The sequence below is a fragment of the Perca fluviatilis genome, chromosome 12 (genome assembly GCF_010015445.1).
Source record: "Perca fluviatilis chromosome 12, GENO_Pfluv_1.0, whole genome shotgun sequence".
In the NCBI taxonomy this organism is placed as follows: Eukaryota; Metazoa; Chordata; class Actinopteri; order Perciformes; family Percidae; genus Perca; species Perca fluviatilis.
Genome location: NC_053123.1, coordinates 20,241,082 through 20,256,796, shown reverse-complemented (window position 1 = coordinate 20,256,796; position 15,715 = coordinate 20,241,082). Strand labels below are relative to the sequence as shown.

General features: G+C 43.0%; 1 protein-coding gene across 9 annotated transcripts in view; it reads right to left on the bottom strand.

Moving 5' to 3' along the window:
- The window catches only part of myo16 (myosin XVI), a 111,736-nt gene that overhangs the window by 8,794 nt on the left and 87,227 nt on the right, over window positions 1-15,715 (bottom strand). For 8 of the 9 annotated variants that reach the window (XR_005640959.1, XR_005640960.1, XM_039817789.1 and 5 more), the window contains 6 exons: window positions 8,879-8,981; window positions 8,069-8,165; window positions 7,677-7,950; window positions 5,353-5,735; window positions 3,990-5,240; window positions 1,355-1,510 (listed from right to left, as the gene is read on the bottom strand). Coding sequence is in view for 7 of the 9 variants with exons in the window: in XM_039817789.1 (XP_039673723.1) it covers window positions 1,355-1,510; window positions 3,990-5,240; window positions 5,353-5,735; window positions 7,677-7,950; window positions 8,069-8,165; window positions 8,879-8,981 (2,264 nt within the window). In the remaining 2 variants the exon portion in view is untranslated. The remainder of the gene's footprint in view (window positions 1-1,354; window positions 1,511-3,989; window positions 5,241-5,352; window positions 5,736-7,676; window positions 7,951-8,068; window positions 8,166-8,878; window positions 8,982-15,715) is intronic. The other variant, XM_039817786.1, reaches the window with a different exon arrangement.

Here is a 15,715-nt window from a genome sequence, read left to right as displayed (position 1 = left end):
GTCAAGATCTCCCACACGAGCTGCACTGTGTACTTTAGAAAAGAAGAAAGTTTGGAGGTTTTGCAAGAATATTGAAAATGAACCACGGTCGTAAATGCAGTGTTCCAGACTGTACAACGGAATAGCCTACTGGCCCAGAGAAAAGTGTTTAGAACGAGTATATCGGACGAGAGGGAGTTGTGGATCTAACCGCCCATAGGGGGTTGGACTGGTCTTTACACAAAGCTTACCGCAGAAAACCGAGTGTCAGCCAGCTTGAATCTTCGCTAAACAGGCTCTCTTTTCATCAGCAAACTTTTACAACAATTATGTGCATTCAAACTACCGCACGTGTACATGTGTACCTGGACATGTGTTAAATGCCGACCATTCTAAATTCCACGCAAATGTACGGCTGTGTTTATACTCGGGGTTTACAGCCCACCAAGCGCTAATGCTAGTATGCGTTAGCTGAACTTTAAAGCATATAATGTGTGTGCACTAAATGTAGCCTGTTTCATATGTCGTTTTTATATAATGTCGTTTTTATATATTTTAAATGTGTAACACCACTTGAGCCACAGTGAAACGTTGTTTTGTGTATATGGTTGAAATGACAATAAAACACACTTGAGTTGAGTTGAATGCTGCCTCACTGTCTGTCTGTCTGTCTGTCTGTAAACAGTAGGCGTGGCTTGGGAGTGGACTCTAAAGCAGCGAAGCAAGTGCATTCTGGGATTTGGTGTCTTTCATCCATATTTCATTCACATTTCCACTACATAAGTGACCCAATTTAAAGATATATTCGTATTTCCAACAGTGAAATATCCCTTTATGGAATACTGCGATCACTCTCCAGCTCAGGTCACTTCATTATGTCATGTAATATTCCTTCTCCCCTTCTTTGGTGCCCATGCAGTGCTTTTATCTCAAGATTTTATCTCTAAGATGAAGTAAGTGATTATGTGACTTTGTTGTGACATGGGCAAAAGGGTAATAGATGATTTAACAGCTTAGTCTGGCTGCCTGACTACTTTCTTCACTGCAAGTGAGTGGAGTTAGTCTAGTTGTAGGACTTTTTAGGACATTAATTACAGCAGTAGCATATTCCTTATTTAGAATCACATGGCCTATATGGAGCCTGATATTTTGTTGCTCTGCTCATCTAGATGCACATCTACACACCAACATGACACTTACATACGTATATTTGTAAATACATTCAAAATGTATTCAACCTGCTGGACTTGATAATGTTTTTTGAGTTTATTTATTGAACAATTAGTTTCACCCTTGGCATTGATCCACTTGGTCAATCTATATGATAAGTAATGTGCTTTTGAATAATCTGTGTAAATGTGCAACACACTGTTACCATTGGAGATCTGGTTGCCGTTCTCTACGGGGGCGGGGCTTGAGGAGTGAGGATGTGTGTGGTTGTTGGCGTTCTTGTCCTGTAGCTGCAGAGATGGTGAGGTGGGGGCAGAGCCGCATTCTTCCCTTCCTGGCAGATTGATATTAGAATTGAATCCTGAAAGGAATATAGAAAAACACGCTACATGTCAGTTCATGGCATATACAGTAGATATTTAGATTAAATCATGCATAGTATTTGTGGGGTACAACACAAATTAAAACAGTGCAGGGAGTCTTTTTTAATTGGTAATATTCAACTAATAATGTGTTAACTTCCAGTATATTCTCTCCACTTGGTCCCACCCCTTTTCCATCAAGCATTTTAAAAAGTATAAATCTGCTCTGTCTGGCAGGAAGGTGACTCCACATGACTTGCCTCTGCCCCTGCTGCAGCTCCTCAGGGCTCCCATGCTATCACACACTGAATGAGTGACTGTGGCTCCATATATGCATGGGAGTGTGAATGGGAATTTGTCAGCTGCTGTCCCATGTGTACCTCCTGGTCAGCCCATGGTCACAAGATGCCTAAATATAGACTTAGCAAACTCTACAGTAGGTCCCATGGGGCAGGTGTGTATTTCTGAGGGACAAAAGGCCAGGTAGAGGGAGGCAGTCCATGTGACAGTTGCATGCTTGAGAAGATTCACAGTGAGTATTTGGATTTGTACAAGAAATACTATAATGAGGGAGAATTTGACTTTTATCCAATTTTGGGAAATCCGTATGGTGCTGTTAAGGCACGAGGTGTCTTATGACATTGATTCCCTGAAGCCTGCCAAAACCACCTGCCCTCTTCCCCTGGCATTCCTGTGGTTTTCTCATTCCCTGAGGATGACGAAGGGGAGGAGGAGGAGGATGAAGAGGCAGCTGCTCTTCACAGAGATGTCTGGGATAGCAACTGTAACCTCTGGCCACTCCCACAGCGTCCGGTATCACACTCAGTCATTAAACAGCTGAGAGAGAACGGAAGTAGGCCATCCTGTTAAGCCCTTCGGCATCCCTCTGTGCCCTGATCTAAGAGGACCGCCTGCTTTGCCCACTCAAAATAACAGCAAGGTTGTGAACCCCAGTGCCAGGTTCCCCTGTCACACATGCATTTCCATAACGCCAGCGATTTCCTGCGCTGCTTCAGGTGCTGACGAAGAGTCAAGCGCAATATGTCACGTGAGGCATATGCGTCAGCCTGTGCACTTGCTCTCATACCATCTCTTATAAGGAGTTCATCTTCCTGCCCCTTGAACTTGTTACGTTAATAGACATATGACATAACTATGTCCCCAGCAGATCCACAATAATATGAGCCTTTAGCAAGATTACTGATTATTGACCAACAGCTAATACTGTCACTTGAATATTCTCTGCTGTTGCTGGGCAGTCAGACTGCCTTCGGTTGAAAATGAATGAGCTGTTAAATATTTGATATCCATTTTCATCATTCTACTGCTCATGTATTATTAACCCAGCTACAACTAATACACTTGGAGGAAACACTCACACAAACACAATGGGACAACACAGTTTCTATCTTTTCTCATATGCCCGTTTTCTCTAGCCGCAGTATCAATGGGAAATTCACTTTCATAAGGGTAACAAAAAGTAATTTCTTTGTGGGTTTGACCCTCCCCTTTCAGTGACTAAGTGTGACAAATATGTTTGGCCTCTTTTTGCAAAGGTCAACCTGTATCAGTGTCATAGAGCCTGTATGTGCTGTGCATGTAGTCAACTGAGCTACAACAACACAAACACAGCTAGATCATACTTATTATGTGCATGATGATGCTAAATGGGCTACACCAGCTAGCTCATTAGGTAACATGTTAGAAGGCAGCTGCAGCAGCCAAAGGGCACTGCACTGGAGACTGTAACAAATGGGCTGCCTCAAATGGGCCAACGAGGGTGGCTGGCAACAACACCTGAATCAATGTAAGGAGTTTCTAAATCTAGAAAAAGGGGATTAATGAGAAAGGATGTTGGGTGCTGATCCATCTCACCTCCCTACCACTCAAACACAGAGCATGTGTGTTATTACTTACCTACAACCCTACACTACTTCTGCTGTACAGGAGGTAATCACCCAGTAACCAATAAATCATGTGGCACAGAGCAGGCTGAGACTTTGATCATGACCTCATCACAGTAGATAGAACACATAATGGACACATGCACTCCTGCACAAATGTGCAGGCACACACACACACACACCACACACACACACACACACACACACACACACACACACACACACACACACACACAAATATCCACATTGAGGTGGGTTAAATGGGATATAGTGTGAAAAATTACAACACAGCAAAGGTTAACTCCCCACCCCCTACACATATACCAGTGGTTTGGCCTAGTCCGGCCCAAGTTATCTCAACAGCAAATGGACCATTCACCCATCAATGTAGATGCATTTAAAAACAATGACAAATAAGTTAGATAAATAGTTATCCTATTATTGTGGTGTTCAAAACTGGCGTTGTAGTGTTCAAAACGGTTTGTTATGTGATTTTCTCTCTGCTAGTGGTTTAGATTTGTGGAACTGTGAGTGAGCGTGGGTGTGCACATGTGTGTGAGCAATACTGACAGACCTCCATCTCTCATCTTACGGCCAGAGGTGGACTTCCTCAGCAGGCTGCGTCCAGAACTGAACAGAGTGTTGAGCTCATCCAGGGGGCTGGTCAGGGGTCTGCCATTGGCTGGGTTGAAGAGCAGGGGAGATGAAGAACACGAGTGTGCTCGCCGAGGCTCAGGACGAGACATCTTTACTGGGGAGTAGGGAGGTGGCTTCCCCAGTGGTTCCCCGCTTACCCTTTGAGAGGATGAGGTTTTGGGGGAGTCTGAGCTCCCTGTGACAGATGCTGCGCGGGTCAGAGTCAGGAGGTTAGCCTCAGGCGGGAAGGGGAAGTGTGAAGGAGGTCTGTAGGGAGGAGGTGGGGCATTGGTGGGAGGAGGTGGAGGGGTGAGTGGAGGTGTGGACTTCTTCTCTGGCATGAGGACAGTGAGGCTAGGGGAGGAGTCAGCCCTCTGGCGGGCATACTGTGGAGACAGTGGGCTGTCTGGGCCAGTAGCATAGTTCAGGTTAGTCTCAAACACAGGCAACTTCTTTACCTCTAGTGGGGTGAGGGGTGACTCATCTGAAGCAGGAGAGCAGGTGACGGGGGAGGGGGGAAACACCAGGAGAGGTGGACGGTGGGGCAGCAAGTTGGGGAAGGGAGCAGGGATGTCACAGCTGCCATCTTTGCCATGCTGAGTTTTGGGAGCTCCGCTGTTGGACGTGCTCTGTGAGTTAGTGATGTCCATGGAAGCTGTCACCACTGCTGCCATCTGTTTCGTCTCCCCGCTTTTAGGAGGAGATACCCCTAATCCTACCAGGCTCAAGCCGAGAGCCTCCAGTTTGGCTGCCTTGCTAACCACAGAGGCAGGAATTGCACCATCTTCATGAGGGTAATACTTCATTTCCTCATAGACGGCCTCTGAGTCAGCCAGCTCTGGGCTGTCAGGAGGCTCCTGGAGGCTCCGAGCCCGTGGCTGGGAGCCCAACATCTCTATGTACACGTCCTCTTCGTCTTGGCCCTGGTAAAGGCTCAGGCCTACCCCTTGTGGGGCATCTACAGAGGCTGCTTTCTGCATCAAACTACCAAACCCTCCAAATCCCCCAGCACGGGACAGCAAGGCCAACTTTACATCAGCAGGACGCAGCTGGTGGATGTGGGGTGCTACAGCATTGATCTCCTCATACGAGCCTGTGAGCTTAGTGTTGGGACTGCGCTTAGGTTTGGGGGGTGGCACCTTCCTCATGGTTGTGTAGTCATCACTGTGGGGACGGGGCTTGGACAAGGCTGAGGAAATTATTAAAGAAGCAATTAAATGCAGAGAAGGTCAAGGCATTAGGCAGCAGCATCAAGGCACAAAAACTGTTGTATCTTCTAAAGACCAGTAGAGGTGATATACCTGCAGGGTCTGTGGGGGATAGCTGGGATTTAGGAGGGCTTCCAGCTGGCGAACCATAGCCCTCTGGAGTGGGGCTCTCTTTGGCTGCCATCGTCAACCCTGCGCTAACTGCTTCATAAGATGCACTCAGACGAGTGTTGGGGTCCCTCTTTGGTTTGGGCGGAGGTTGCTTACGAGGAGAGGAAAGACCTCCCCCGCCTAAGCCATCCTCGTTGGCATGAGCTACCTGCTGCAAGGCTGGTTTGATGGATGGACTGGCAGAGGAATGGACCATGTTGTCCATAGCAAGGGGGATGGGTACCGAGCTAGACCGAAAGTGGCGAATAACTCGACTGCCCCCGTTGACAGGACCCTCATAGATTTTCCCACTTTTTTCCACAACCCTACAAATGGGAAGAATAACAGAATTCATACTTCAAAGAAAGAAAAAAAAAATAGTTTGACCATTTGTATCGTCTTAATCACTTGAATGATGAGTGCTTGAATCATGCTTTTCACAAAAGAAGCATAAAAGCTTTAGCTACAGGCACAATTTTTTTCTCCTCTATCCAATAGTTTTCTGATCCAGATTGAGTTAATGAGATCATTTAGATCATCAGTATGCTCAAACGTAATGTATGCCTGCTTCAACTGTCACGCCACAAATATGAGCTAAAGAGGCCAATTGTAGGATAAAGACCAAAGAGATTATGTTTTAAATCTAATCTCCTTGCAGTAATTTGATAACATCCAGTTTGATTTTTTCTTTGCTAATCTGTGTGAACCATCTGTTGGTTCCAGGATCGCAGGCAGGGGGTGGCCAAGCATGTGTGTAGGTGATGGGGGAGGCATTTTAAAAACCTGCAGAGAAATTAGGTGAGTTTTGGTGAGTATTAATCCCCTCTACAATACGGCAACTGCAACTCCTCTCCCAGTCGGCCTACTGACACCCCTCCTCCTGGTGGAAGCCTGCCTGTGCTCCCGTCTCAGCAGCAGATGTTACATGCACAAAGACACATAGAGGACACAGAAATCATGTGTGTTTATGTTCACTTTCATCTTTCGGGAAGTATTGCTTTGTATTGCTAATGCTAAAACTCAATTTTAATAATTAAAATTGATCAAAAAGTGTAAGAAATGTTTTAACTGTGGCAATTGCTCATTGAAATGATATACTATAGTTAGTGTTTTTTTCACTGTATTTACTTTTACTTCACTTTTACAGGTGCTTTAAAGATTTATGTTTGTCTAAGATGATGAAAAGCACAAAATCTGTATGTGTTTCTAAGTTAGGCAACCAATCAAAACAATGTAGTGAACACATATTTTGTAAATTTATCAGAAAGCCTTGAGACATTAACATATTAGTAACCAATCATTGTCAAGCTAAGATGACAGTCAGTATTATGTAACAATAGCAATAATCACAAATGGTAATGCTTCTGCTGCACAGAAAAACAGATGCTATTGAAAAAAAAAATTAATCTATTATGCAGCTTACCATAGAGCACATAAAATATATTATATGTACACATTCACAGGTTTATTAGTGCTGTAATGTATAAGTCACATTTCAGGTACTACCTTAAACAAGACTGTAGTTTTGCAAACATTAGAAAAATTACTTACTAAAATGAAAGTTGTTTATTTAGCACCCCCCTCCAAGGAGCTTCTTATTACTTTTTTTTTTTAAACCCTTTTTAATTTAGCCCTCCAGGGTTATTCAATTTTCTCCAGGCATAATATTAGAATTAGTTGAGGTGGAGATAAGGAACGCGTTCCATAGGTGCAACTCAATACTAATACAATCTGATAACGCAGATCATTATCTGACTATCCATCATGAAACATACAATTGAAAGCCTACAGCGCACAAGGACACAATGACATCATTAATAACAAACGTTGCGAGACATAGGCACACACATGCAGGAGCACACATACACATAAATACACACGCACTCATACGCACTTATGAATGCAAATAGTTCCTTCATACAGTCATAAATCCTTTCCAGGCTAAATACATAACACCTACAGTCACTATGAGGCCATCATATTTAGTATTATGAATTATTTTATAGTTAGTAATAAAAGCCCTATTTCAGTGAGAATATATATCTTGATTGGTTGCATTAGTACAAAGTAATCAGTAGCATAGTGCAAGCCTATCCTCCAAACAACACTTGAACTTTTTAATCAAATGAATATTTGGCGAGAACGGGAATAAAATGACATCAGAAATACAAATGAAAAAATTATAACTGCACATCGGCATTGCTTAAATATTCACATATCTTTGCCTTCATATCTGAATGAAAGCGTGTGAGGTGTTGCTAATTTACCTTCTGACAGGCTGATCCTCTTCCTCGCCCACCGGCTCAGGCCTCTCACCAAGTGGTGGGCTGTTGCCAAGGTTGTTGAGAAGGCTGTTGCCATGACAGCGCAGGCGGTCGCTCTCTCGTGCGATGTCGGATGCATTTTGGATGACTAAATGGTCGTAGGTTCGCAGCCCCATGTCTTCTGCCCCCTGCAGGAAACGCTGCACACTGCACTCCTCTTTCTGCTGTAATGACAGCCTGCGATGGACACGCTGTCTGGCCAGCCAGCCACGCACCACTTAGACATAAGGAAGAGGAGAGGAGGAAGACAGAGACGTCAGAGGTGTCAGGGAAACAAAGACAGATGAACCCCTAAAGAACAACATGGGTTGTTGGTTTGTTATTTTGGATATTACCTTTCTGACAGGTGATGATCTTTTTATGAAGCTGGTAGCAGCGGTCGTTGAGCTGGTCTGCCTGCCAGTATCTCAGAAACACTTTGCTGCTGCCCATCTACACACACAAATACACAAGTCATCTGAACAAACCTATATGCAAAAGCATTGTTGTACACTACACTGCCATCATCATCAGCTTCTGGGAGTCTGACTGTCTTCTTCTGGAAATCTCAGAAGAGTGTGACTTTCTAGTTAAGAGATGGTAGAGCAGTGATGTAGCAATGATGTATGATAATAGGTGGGTGTGGAGTGTGGGGAGGGTATGGAGTTTGCATGCTGAAACTGCATTCATGTTCTGATTTAAAGGGCATTTTGGGGGGGACAAAGGTCACTCTATACCAGGTGCACAGAACTGTTGGGGGTGACATATTTTCACAGACTATTCATTCTAAAACACGCTACTTGTAGGAATGGTATAAAAAGGTGTCTGCAGGGCATTGTGGAGGAGTGTATATGCGTGTGTGAGGCGGGAGCTTATGTGACCTGTAGGGTCCCACTCTCAGACACAACAGAAGTCTGGCAGACAGGACAGAGAGGGGGGCGGACGGGTCCATGCTGCTGTGTGTGTGTGTGTGTGTGTGTGTGTGTGTGTGTGTGTGTGTGTGTGTGTGTGGAGAATGATGATGAGGTGGGACAGCTGGAAGGAGTTGTCAAAGATTCCATGGGATCTTTGAAATAGAGGGTCAGGGATTAAGTCATTTGGCAAATCTTTTGTTATTGATGGCGACAGAAAAAGACACACAGACACAGACACACACACACACACACCTGCCATCCCTGGAGTTTGGCCTGTTGCAGAACTGAGCGGCATCTCTCTTCTGGTGACAATTTCTTCTTGTCTCCCAAAGTTGGGACCACAAGGTCTTTATATCTGAGACACACACATAAAAATGGAAAACATTAGAGCTGAATTGCTGAACTTAAAATGTAGACGGGACATAGTAATACCCCGTTTTCATAAACAATGGGTTCAAAGGTCAGTGGGGTCATATGGCAGACCAGCCAAACAGCTGTTCCTATTGGTGTTGCCCTAGGCAACCGTCGCTATGAATGGTCAGCTGGATGGAGACAGTGGTTTGTTTGTGCCTGGGACGACGGGGGTGAAAGGGAAAGTGAGCAAAACATGTTGACACAGAACCCAATGACATGAAAATGAAAATATACAGTTCTTTATATATACATGTCGATGTTGTGTATGTGGTGTGAATTATGAATGTGCAGACATGACATTCCTGGACCAGAAAAAATGTGACATAAGCAGTTACTTCTGAAAGGCCCCTTTTTTGTACTGAAGAAGAAGAAAAATGTGAACATAGTTAAAATGGTGTAACTGACAGTGTGTGTTACTTCTTGTGGTGAGGATACACATGCCACTAATAGTATACTTATAATATATGAGAAACATATACACTCACTGTCCCTCTACACCAATGACTGCACCTCAATGAACCTGTCTGTAAAACTCCTGAAGTTTGCAGATTGGTTTGATCCAGGATGGTGATGAGTCTGCTTACAGACAGGAGGTGGAACAGCTAGTCCAATGGTGCAGTCAGAACTACCTGGAGTTAAATCCCAAGAAGACAGTGGAGATGACAGTGGAAGTCCCCCCCCCCCCTCTCACCATCCAGAACGACACAGTGGCCACTGTGGATTCCTTTAGGTTCCTGGGATCAACCATCTCACAGGACCTAAAATGGTCTCCCCACATTGACTCTGTCCAGAAAAAGGCCCAGCAGAGGTTATACTTCCTGCGACAGCTAAGGAAGTGTAATCTGCCTAAGGAGCTGCTGACCACTTTCTACTACTTTCTACATCATTCAGTCTGTCATCTGCACCTCCATCACTGTCTGGTTTGGGTCTGCCACCAAACGGGATAGGGCCAGACTGCAACGGACAATTAGGGCTGGAGAAAGGATCACTGGAGCGGACCTTCCCTCCATCCAGGACCTGTACCGGTCCAGGGTCAGGAAAAGGGCAGCAAAAGTCTCTGCAGACCCCTCACATCCTGGTCACAAACTGTTCAACCTCCTTCCCTCTGGTGGGCGATACAGGGAACTGTTCGCCAAAACCAGCCGACACAGAGACAGTTTCTTTCCCCAAGCAGTCACTCTGTTGAACACTCAAAAATAGCCCCCACCCTCACACTGAACAAAGTCAACCACCACTGTTCTGCGCATCTTCTTCATGTCTATTTCAATCCTACAATTACAATATTGTTATTAATATATTACCATTGCACTGATCTGCCTTGCACTGTACTCATATTTAAATCCTAAAATCTCAGTCTATTGACCAATATTGCACTATTCCTTCCCTCTCTTTTGCATATTTTTTGTAAAATTGTAAATTCTATTGTATTGTTATACTGTACACTATTTTTTATATTCTTACCATCATCTCTGTTTTTATTCTTAATATGTTAAGTGTTGTACTTTGAGAGCAAAGATTACTGGAGTCAAATTCCTTGTTTGTCTATGCAAACCTGGCCAGTAAAGCTGATTCTGATTCTGAATAGTTACAACAGAAAGTATGTAACATGTACAATTAAAAAAATAATCTAAGATAAAAGGTGGAGTCACAAGGCACACAATAAATACTATAGGCTTTTTTTACAGCAGACATTTTGACTTGTTATAGTAGGAAAAGCACAGCTGTTACTGATAACATTAACAATGGCTCTGTTCTATTCAAGTGTTCCAGTAAGCCATGATGGGACAATGAGGCATGTACAAGACCAGGACCCTGAAACTGAAGCAGCTGAATGGAATTCAGCTATTATTAATTTTAGTATTTACACCTGTGCTTTTTTCGAACTGTGAAATGTCTGTGACTGTTTTTTGTATGTAAAAGTAGGGGTGTAAGAAAAAATTGATACACCTGAGTATCGCGATATTTTATTTTGCTGTAATATACTGTACTGTATATACTGTATCGATTTTCAAAAAGGCATTTATTTTTTTTTTACATTCAAAATAATTCATGTAAGACAGTGGTTCACGTTTATGTTGTGTTTGAACCCCCCTACTGCTAAATGGCTATGCTGAGACACACCACTAGTGTCTTTGCTAACAGTGCCTAGCAGTGCCTGACTTTTTTCTAGAAGCTAACAATGTAGCTATGGCTGAACTTTGGCCTACTTTAGCATATCAAAATTAGTTCACTAAGAACCTGTGAACCACAATCCCAAACTGGTTTGATTTTCTGTGTACTGAATTGTTTACCTAAAGTAAACTTCTTTGACTTTTATGAACATCATGTCTTTTTTTAAATATTAGTTTTTCTAAAATTATACTAAAAAAAAATCCCAATATATCGCCTTACGCACAGTATCGGAATATATTGCAATATATTGAATCGTGACCCATGTATCGTGATACGTATCGTATCGCCAGATTCTTGCCCTATGTAAAAGGCTTATGCAAATATGTTAAATTATGAATCATAAAGTAAGTATAGTGTCATCTTTTCCAGGAGTCCTGCTGTATATTATAATGCTTTTGTATAACCTTTAGACATCAAGGTATACTGTATGTGCATAGATAAGAGCATAATTATGACATGTTTTGAATGAAACAGGAATATCAGCAAATATACAAAACTTTATATCAGTTGATCGGTGCATCTGTCAGTCTGTGTTTGGTCTCTTTTGTCATGAATGAGATGCAGAGCCAGCTGATGGTGTGCCACATATGATGAGAAAAATATAACAAGCAGATGGCTGGAAGCATAAACCACATGTGAATGTGGGATGTGTTTGATTTGCAGGAGTGGGGTCTGTCTGAACTCTCCCTAACCCTCTCTCTGTATGGTAATACCAGTCCTGCAGACAGCACACCCCGCCTCCCCGGCCTATAAAACACAAAAGGAACTCTGTAAAGCCATGACCTCCTCTATGAGGATATGAAAACCATCGATGGTCCCTGATTTTACAAGACCCAAGGGGGCTTCATGTGGAGTCAAAGAAGTTAAATAATACCTTTGATAAGAGTTTAAATAGAGGGCTAACAGGGCTCTAACGTGGTTCTCTGTGACCAACAGGCCATCGGCTCACTGGTAGTGAGCGTCACAAAGGTGATAATGCAGCTAGAATTTAAACAACTCACTTCCTCTCTGAAGCTGCTCCTATCCATCAGACACTGAAATGATGGATATTCTTCTGTAGGTGACTTAATAACATACAAATGTGTGTGTGTTTATCCATCAGTGGGAGTGAGGACTGAGGACTTGACGGTCCATATAGAAAACATGACCTAAATGCTTGGAAGCTGCATTTGTAACATGCTCTATAAATAATGATGCTGCTTTCTCCTCATCTTTGTAACAATGAAGAACTGAGGAAAGAAACAAGGTTCAAATAGCAGTATTTGACCTTACATATTGGCAGAAAATAAATCTGGCCACAAAACACATATTGTATCATAAAAGACAAATAAAAGCAACAGTAAAATAGATTTCCTCATAAATCACTCTGGTTACCAGGACAATAATGTAATTTGCTTCAGGCGGCCACTATGACTTAGAGAAGTGGCCGCATTGGTTCCAGTGTACAATTGTGTGTTTGTGTTCACGAGAATATAGCAACCTCAAGATTAATGGTTGATTTATTGTCCTGTCAGTTTGATTAGTCAAGGGCCTAGGCCTGTTTCAAAATAGTGACAAATGGAAATCGAAAAAGATTTTAAAAACAGAACACAATTGAGATAGAGTGTGATTACATTACAAAAATGGGCAGAGAAAAAAGGAAAGATAGAGACTGAAATGAAATTGGTTCCGTTCAGTCGATGAAAAAAATAAAAACAATGTTGGAGTCAGGAAGAAAGAAGAGGCAGGATGATGAAAGAAAAACTAAACAAAATGGCAGTGCATAGGAGGGAGCATGTGAGGAAAGGATAAGAAATTGAGTGAGATAGAGCTCTGTGAAGACAACAGGGTAGTCCACCCCCATTCTGCAGCAGCTCCCTCCTTGGCCAAGGCCGTGTTCATTCATTGGCATGTCTGTGTTGAACCCAGTGGAGGGGGAAAAAAAAAAAAAAAGAAAAAGAGAGAAAAAAGGGGAGAGAGAGATATGAATGGCACTTGGGTTGGGCTGACTGGTGTCTTTGTGAGTGGCAACCACTCAAATTAAGCATAGCCTTAATGTATAAACAGTTTGTAAGTTAATATAACAACATTACAGCCAGACCATGAATCTATCAGAGATGGACTATTGGGGCGCACAAACACCAAGCACCAAGCACCAAGCACCAAGCACCAAGCCAAACTAGACTATTTGGAGGGAAGCCTGAATGCAGTTTGAGACACAATAGAAGATGTCTCCTGTGTTGCAGCAGATAGTGTCTGATTGACAACAGCTACCGCACTTCCAGGGCCGTGGAAGCTCACCAAGGGTATTAATGAGAGGATGAACGATCTCCTTACTCACCAGGCCATTCTCGACCTAGGAGCAGTGAGCAGCTGCCTGCCAGACTTTCTGAGATTTTGAAGCAGATCTACAGCATATAAAGCATCCAATTACAGAAGAAGGGATAGCAAAGCATCTATATTCTTTACAAGAATGCAGCAATACAGTTGCTGAGTACACTGAGTGAATGGAGTGCTGCTTCCCTCTCCAATGATTACCATCAGGGATTGCAGAAAAGATAAAAAGAGCTGGCTTCTCTGAACAGCTGGAGGATCTGAAAGAGTTGGAATATTTGCCCATAAATGTTAAAGGAATACGCCACCGTTTGTTGAAATGTGTTTATTCACCGTCTCCTCTATATTTATGTAGGTGGGTAAACATGCATTGTCTTAGTCCGGTAGCTTAGCTTAGCGTAGTGAATGGAATCCTTTGTTGCCGGTTAGCATGTCGTGAGCCAAAAAAAAAAAAAAAAAAAACCTAATTACTTCTTGTGGCCTGCGTATTCACTAGGGCTGCTCCCTCTTAGTCGATTAGTCGACTAATCGGTCGTTTTGGTCTTAGTCAACTCAGATTTCTTTAGTCGATTAGTCATGTTTTATGCTTTTTTCATGCTGAATGACTTATTTCCAAGGAATGTACGAGCACATCTCTGGTAAACACAAGAATTAAAGTGGTGCTTTTGCATGACTCTTTGCGGAGAAACTCAGATTTACAGATCTGTCGATTAAATCAACTAATCGATTAGTCGATACAATTGAATGAGTGTTAGTCGACTAAGAATTTCTTCAATCGAGCACAGCCCTAGTATTCACAACGAGTACAAATAGCAATGCAGATTAAGACTAGACAATTTCCTAGGCAGATATTGATTTGGGACTATATTGGGTGGAAGCACAGGCGAAGCACTGGTACTTGGGCACAGAGATATCATGCAGCACCTGAAAACCCCCAACTTCCATCAACATATCGGTGTGAATATTAGCTGGCTATTTTTCATAAAGTAGACAGTGAATAGCGATGAACATGACGACTTTTGAGTGGGACAAGGTACTGCCATTGGTGACCAGGCTCAACGTGTCAGATCAAGATGAGCATGCCCGCAGTTGTGTCACAGCTACCGATGATTTCTCGCCGTTGATCCATCCTGCAGTCCTCGACTTTTTATTCGGTGCGATAAAGTCAACTGGAAAAAACGCTGAATGGACCCGATAAAAACAGCTGTCCACAGAGTAAGTGATTATTGTAAACATGACGCATGGTTATTTTACGGGATAGATTAGGGTGACCAGATTTCCCGGAACTAAAACCGTGACACTTTGCGCGTGACCGTAGTGCTCGTGCACCCACCCGCTTTTTAACATGAACCAGCCCAGGTCAAACATAGACACAGACAGATTACAGACGTTCAAAATCTGAACTGTCTCGGTCAAACCGGGACGTCTGGTCACCCTAGGATAGATCGACCCATATTAGACCTGTACTCACACAGAGTTGCTGCGTGATATCACTGTGCCAAAGTAGCAGTCCTGTTCTTCCAACCAATATAGTCCCAAATCAATATCTGCCTAGGAAATCGTCTAGTCTTAATCTGCATTGCTATTTGTACTCGTTGTGAATATGCAGGCCACAAGAAGTAATTAGGTTTTGTTTTTGTTGTTGGCTCACTTTTACTCACGACATGCTAACCCGGCAACAAAGGATTCCATTCACTACACTAAGCTAAACTAGCGGTGGCGCTGCCGGACTAAGGCCCCGTCCACACGTACCAAAACGATCTTTTTTTTACCCGTCTTCCCTGGATTCGTTTCAAGAATAGTTGCGTCCAAACGAATCCACTTGTAAATGACTCAATACGCTACTTCATATGCCAGGCCTATAGGTGGCGCTGTTTCTGCTACAGAAATTTACCCAAAAAAACGGAGAAGAAGAGCATAGTCACTTCCACTTCCCATCATAACATGACTAGCTAGATTATCATTTTCTCTTAATACATCCGTGGACTATAATAACTTTCACCACTGCTCATTTTATAAAGGCTGCCCGGCAAAACGTGTCTTTGTTTACGTTGTATAATGTGCTGTTGGATTGCTTTTATTTTTGCATGATTGCAGCGCGCTAGCGAGCTAACGTTAACGCCGCTAACGTTCAAGCTTAACATCGGCAGTCAAACAAACATCAATGATCCATGAATGATGTCTTTTTAA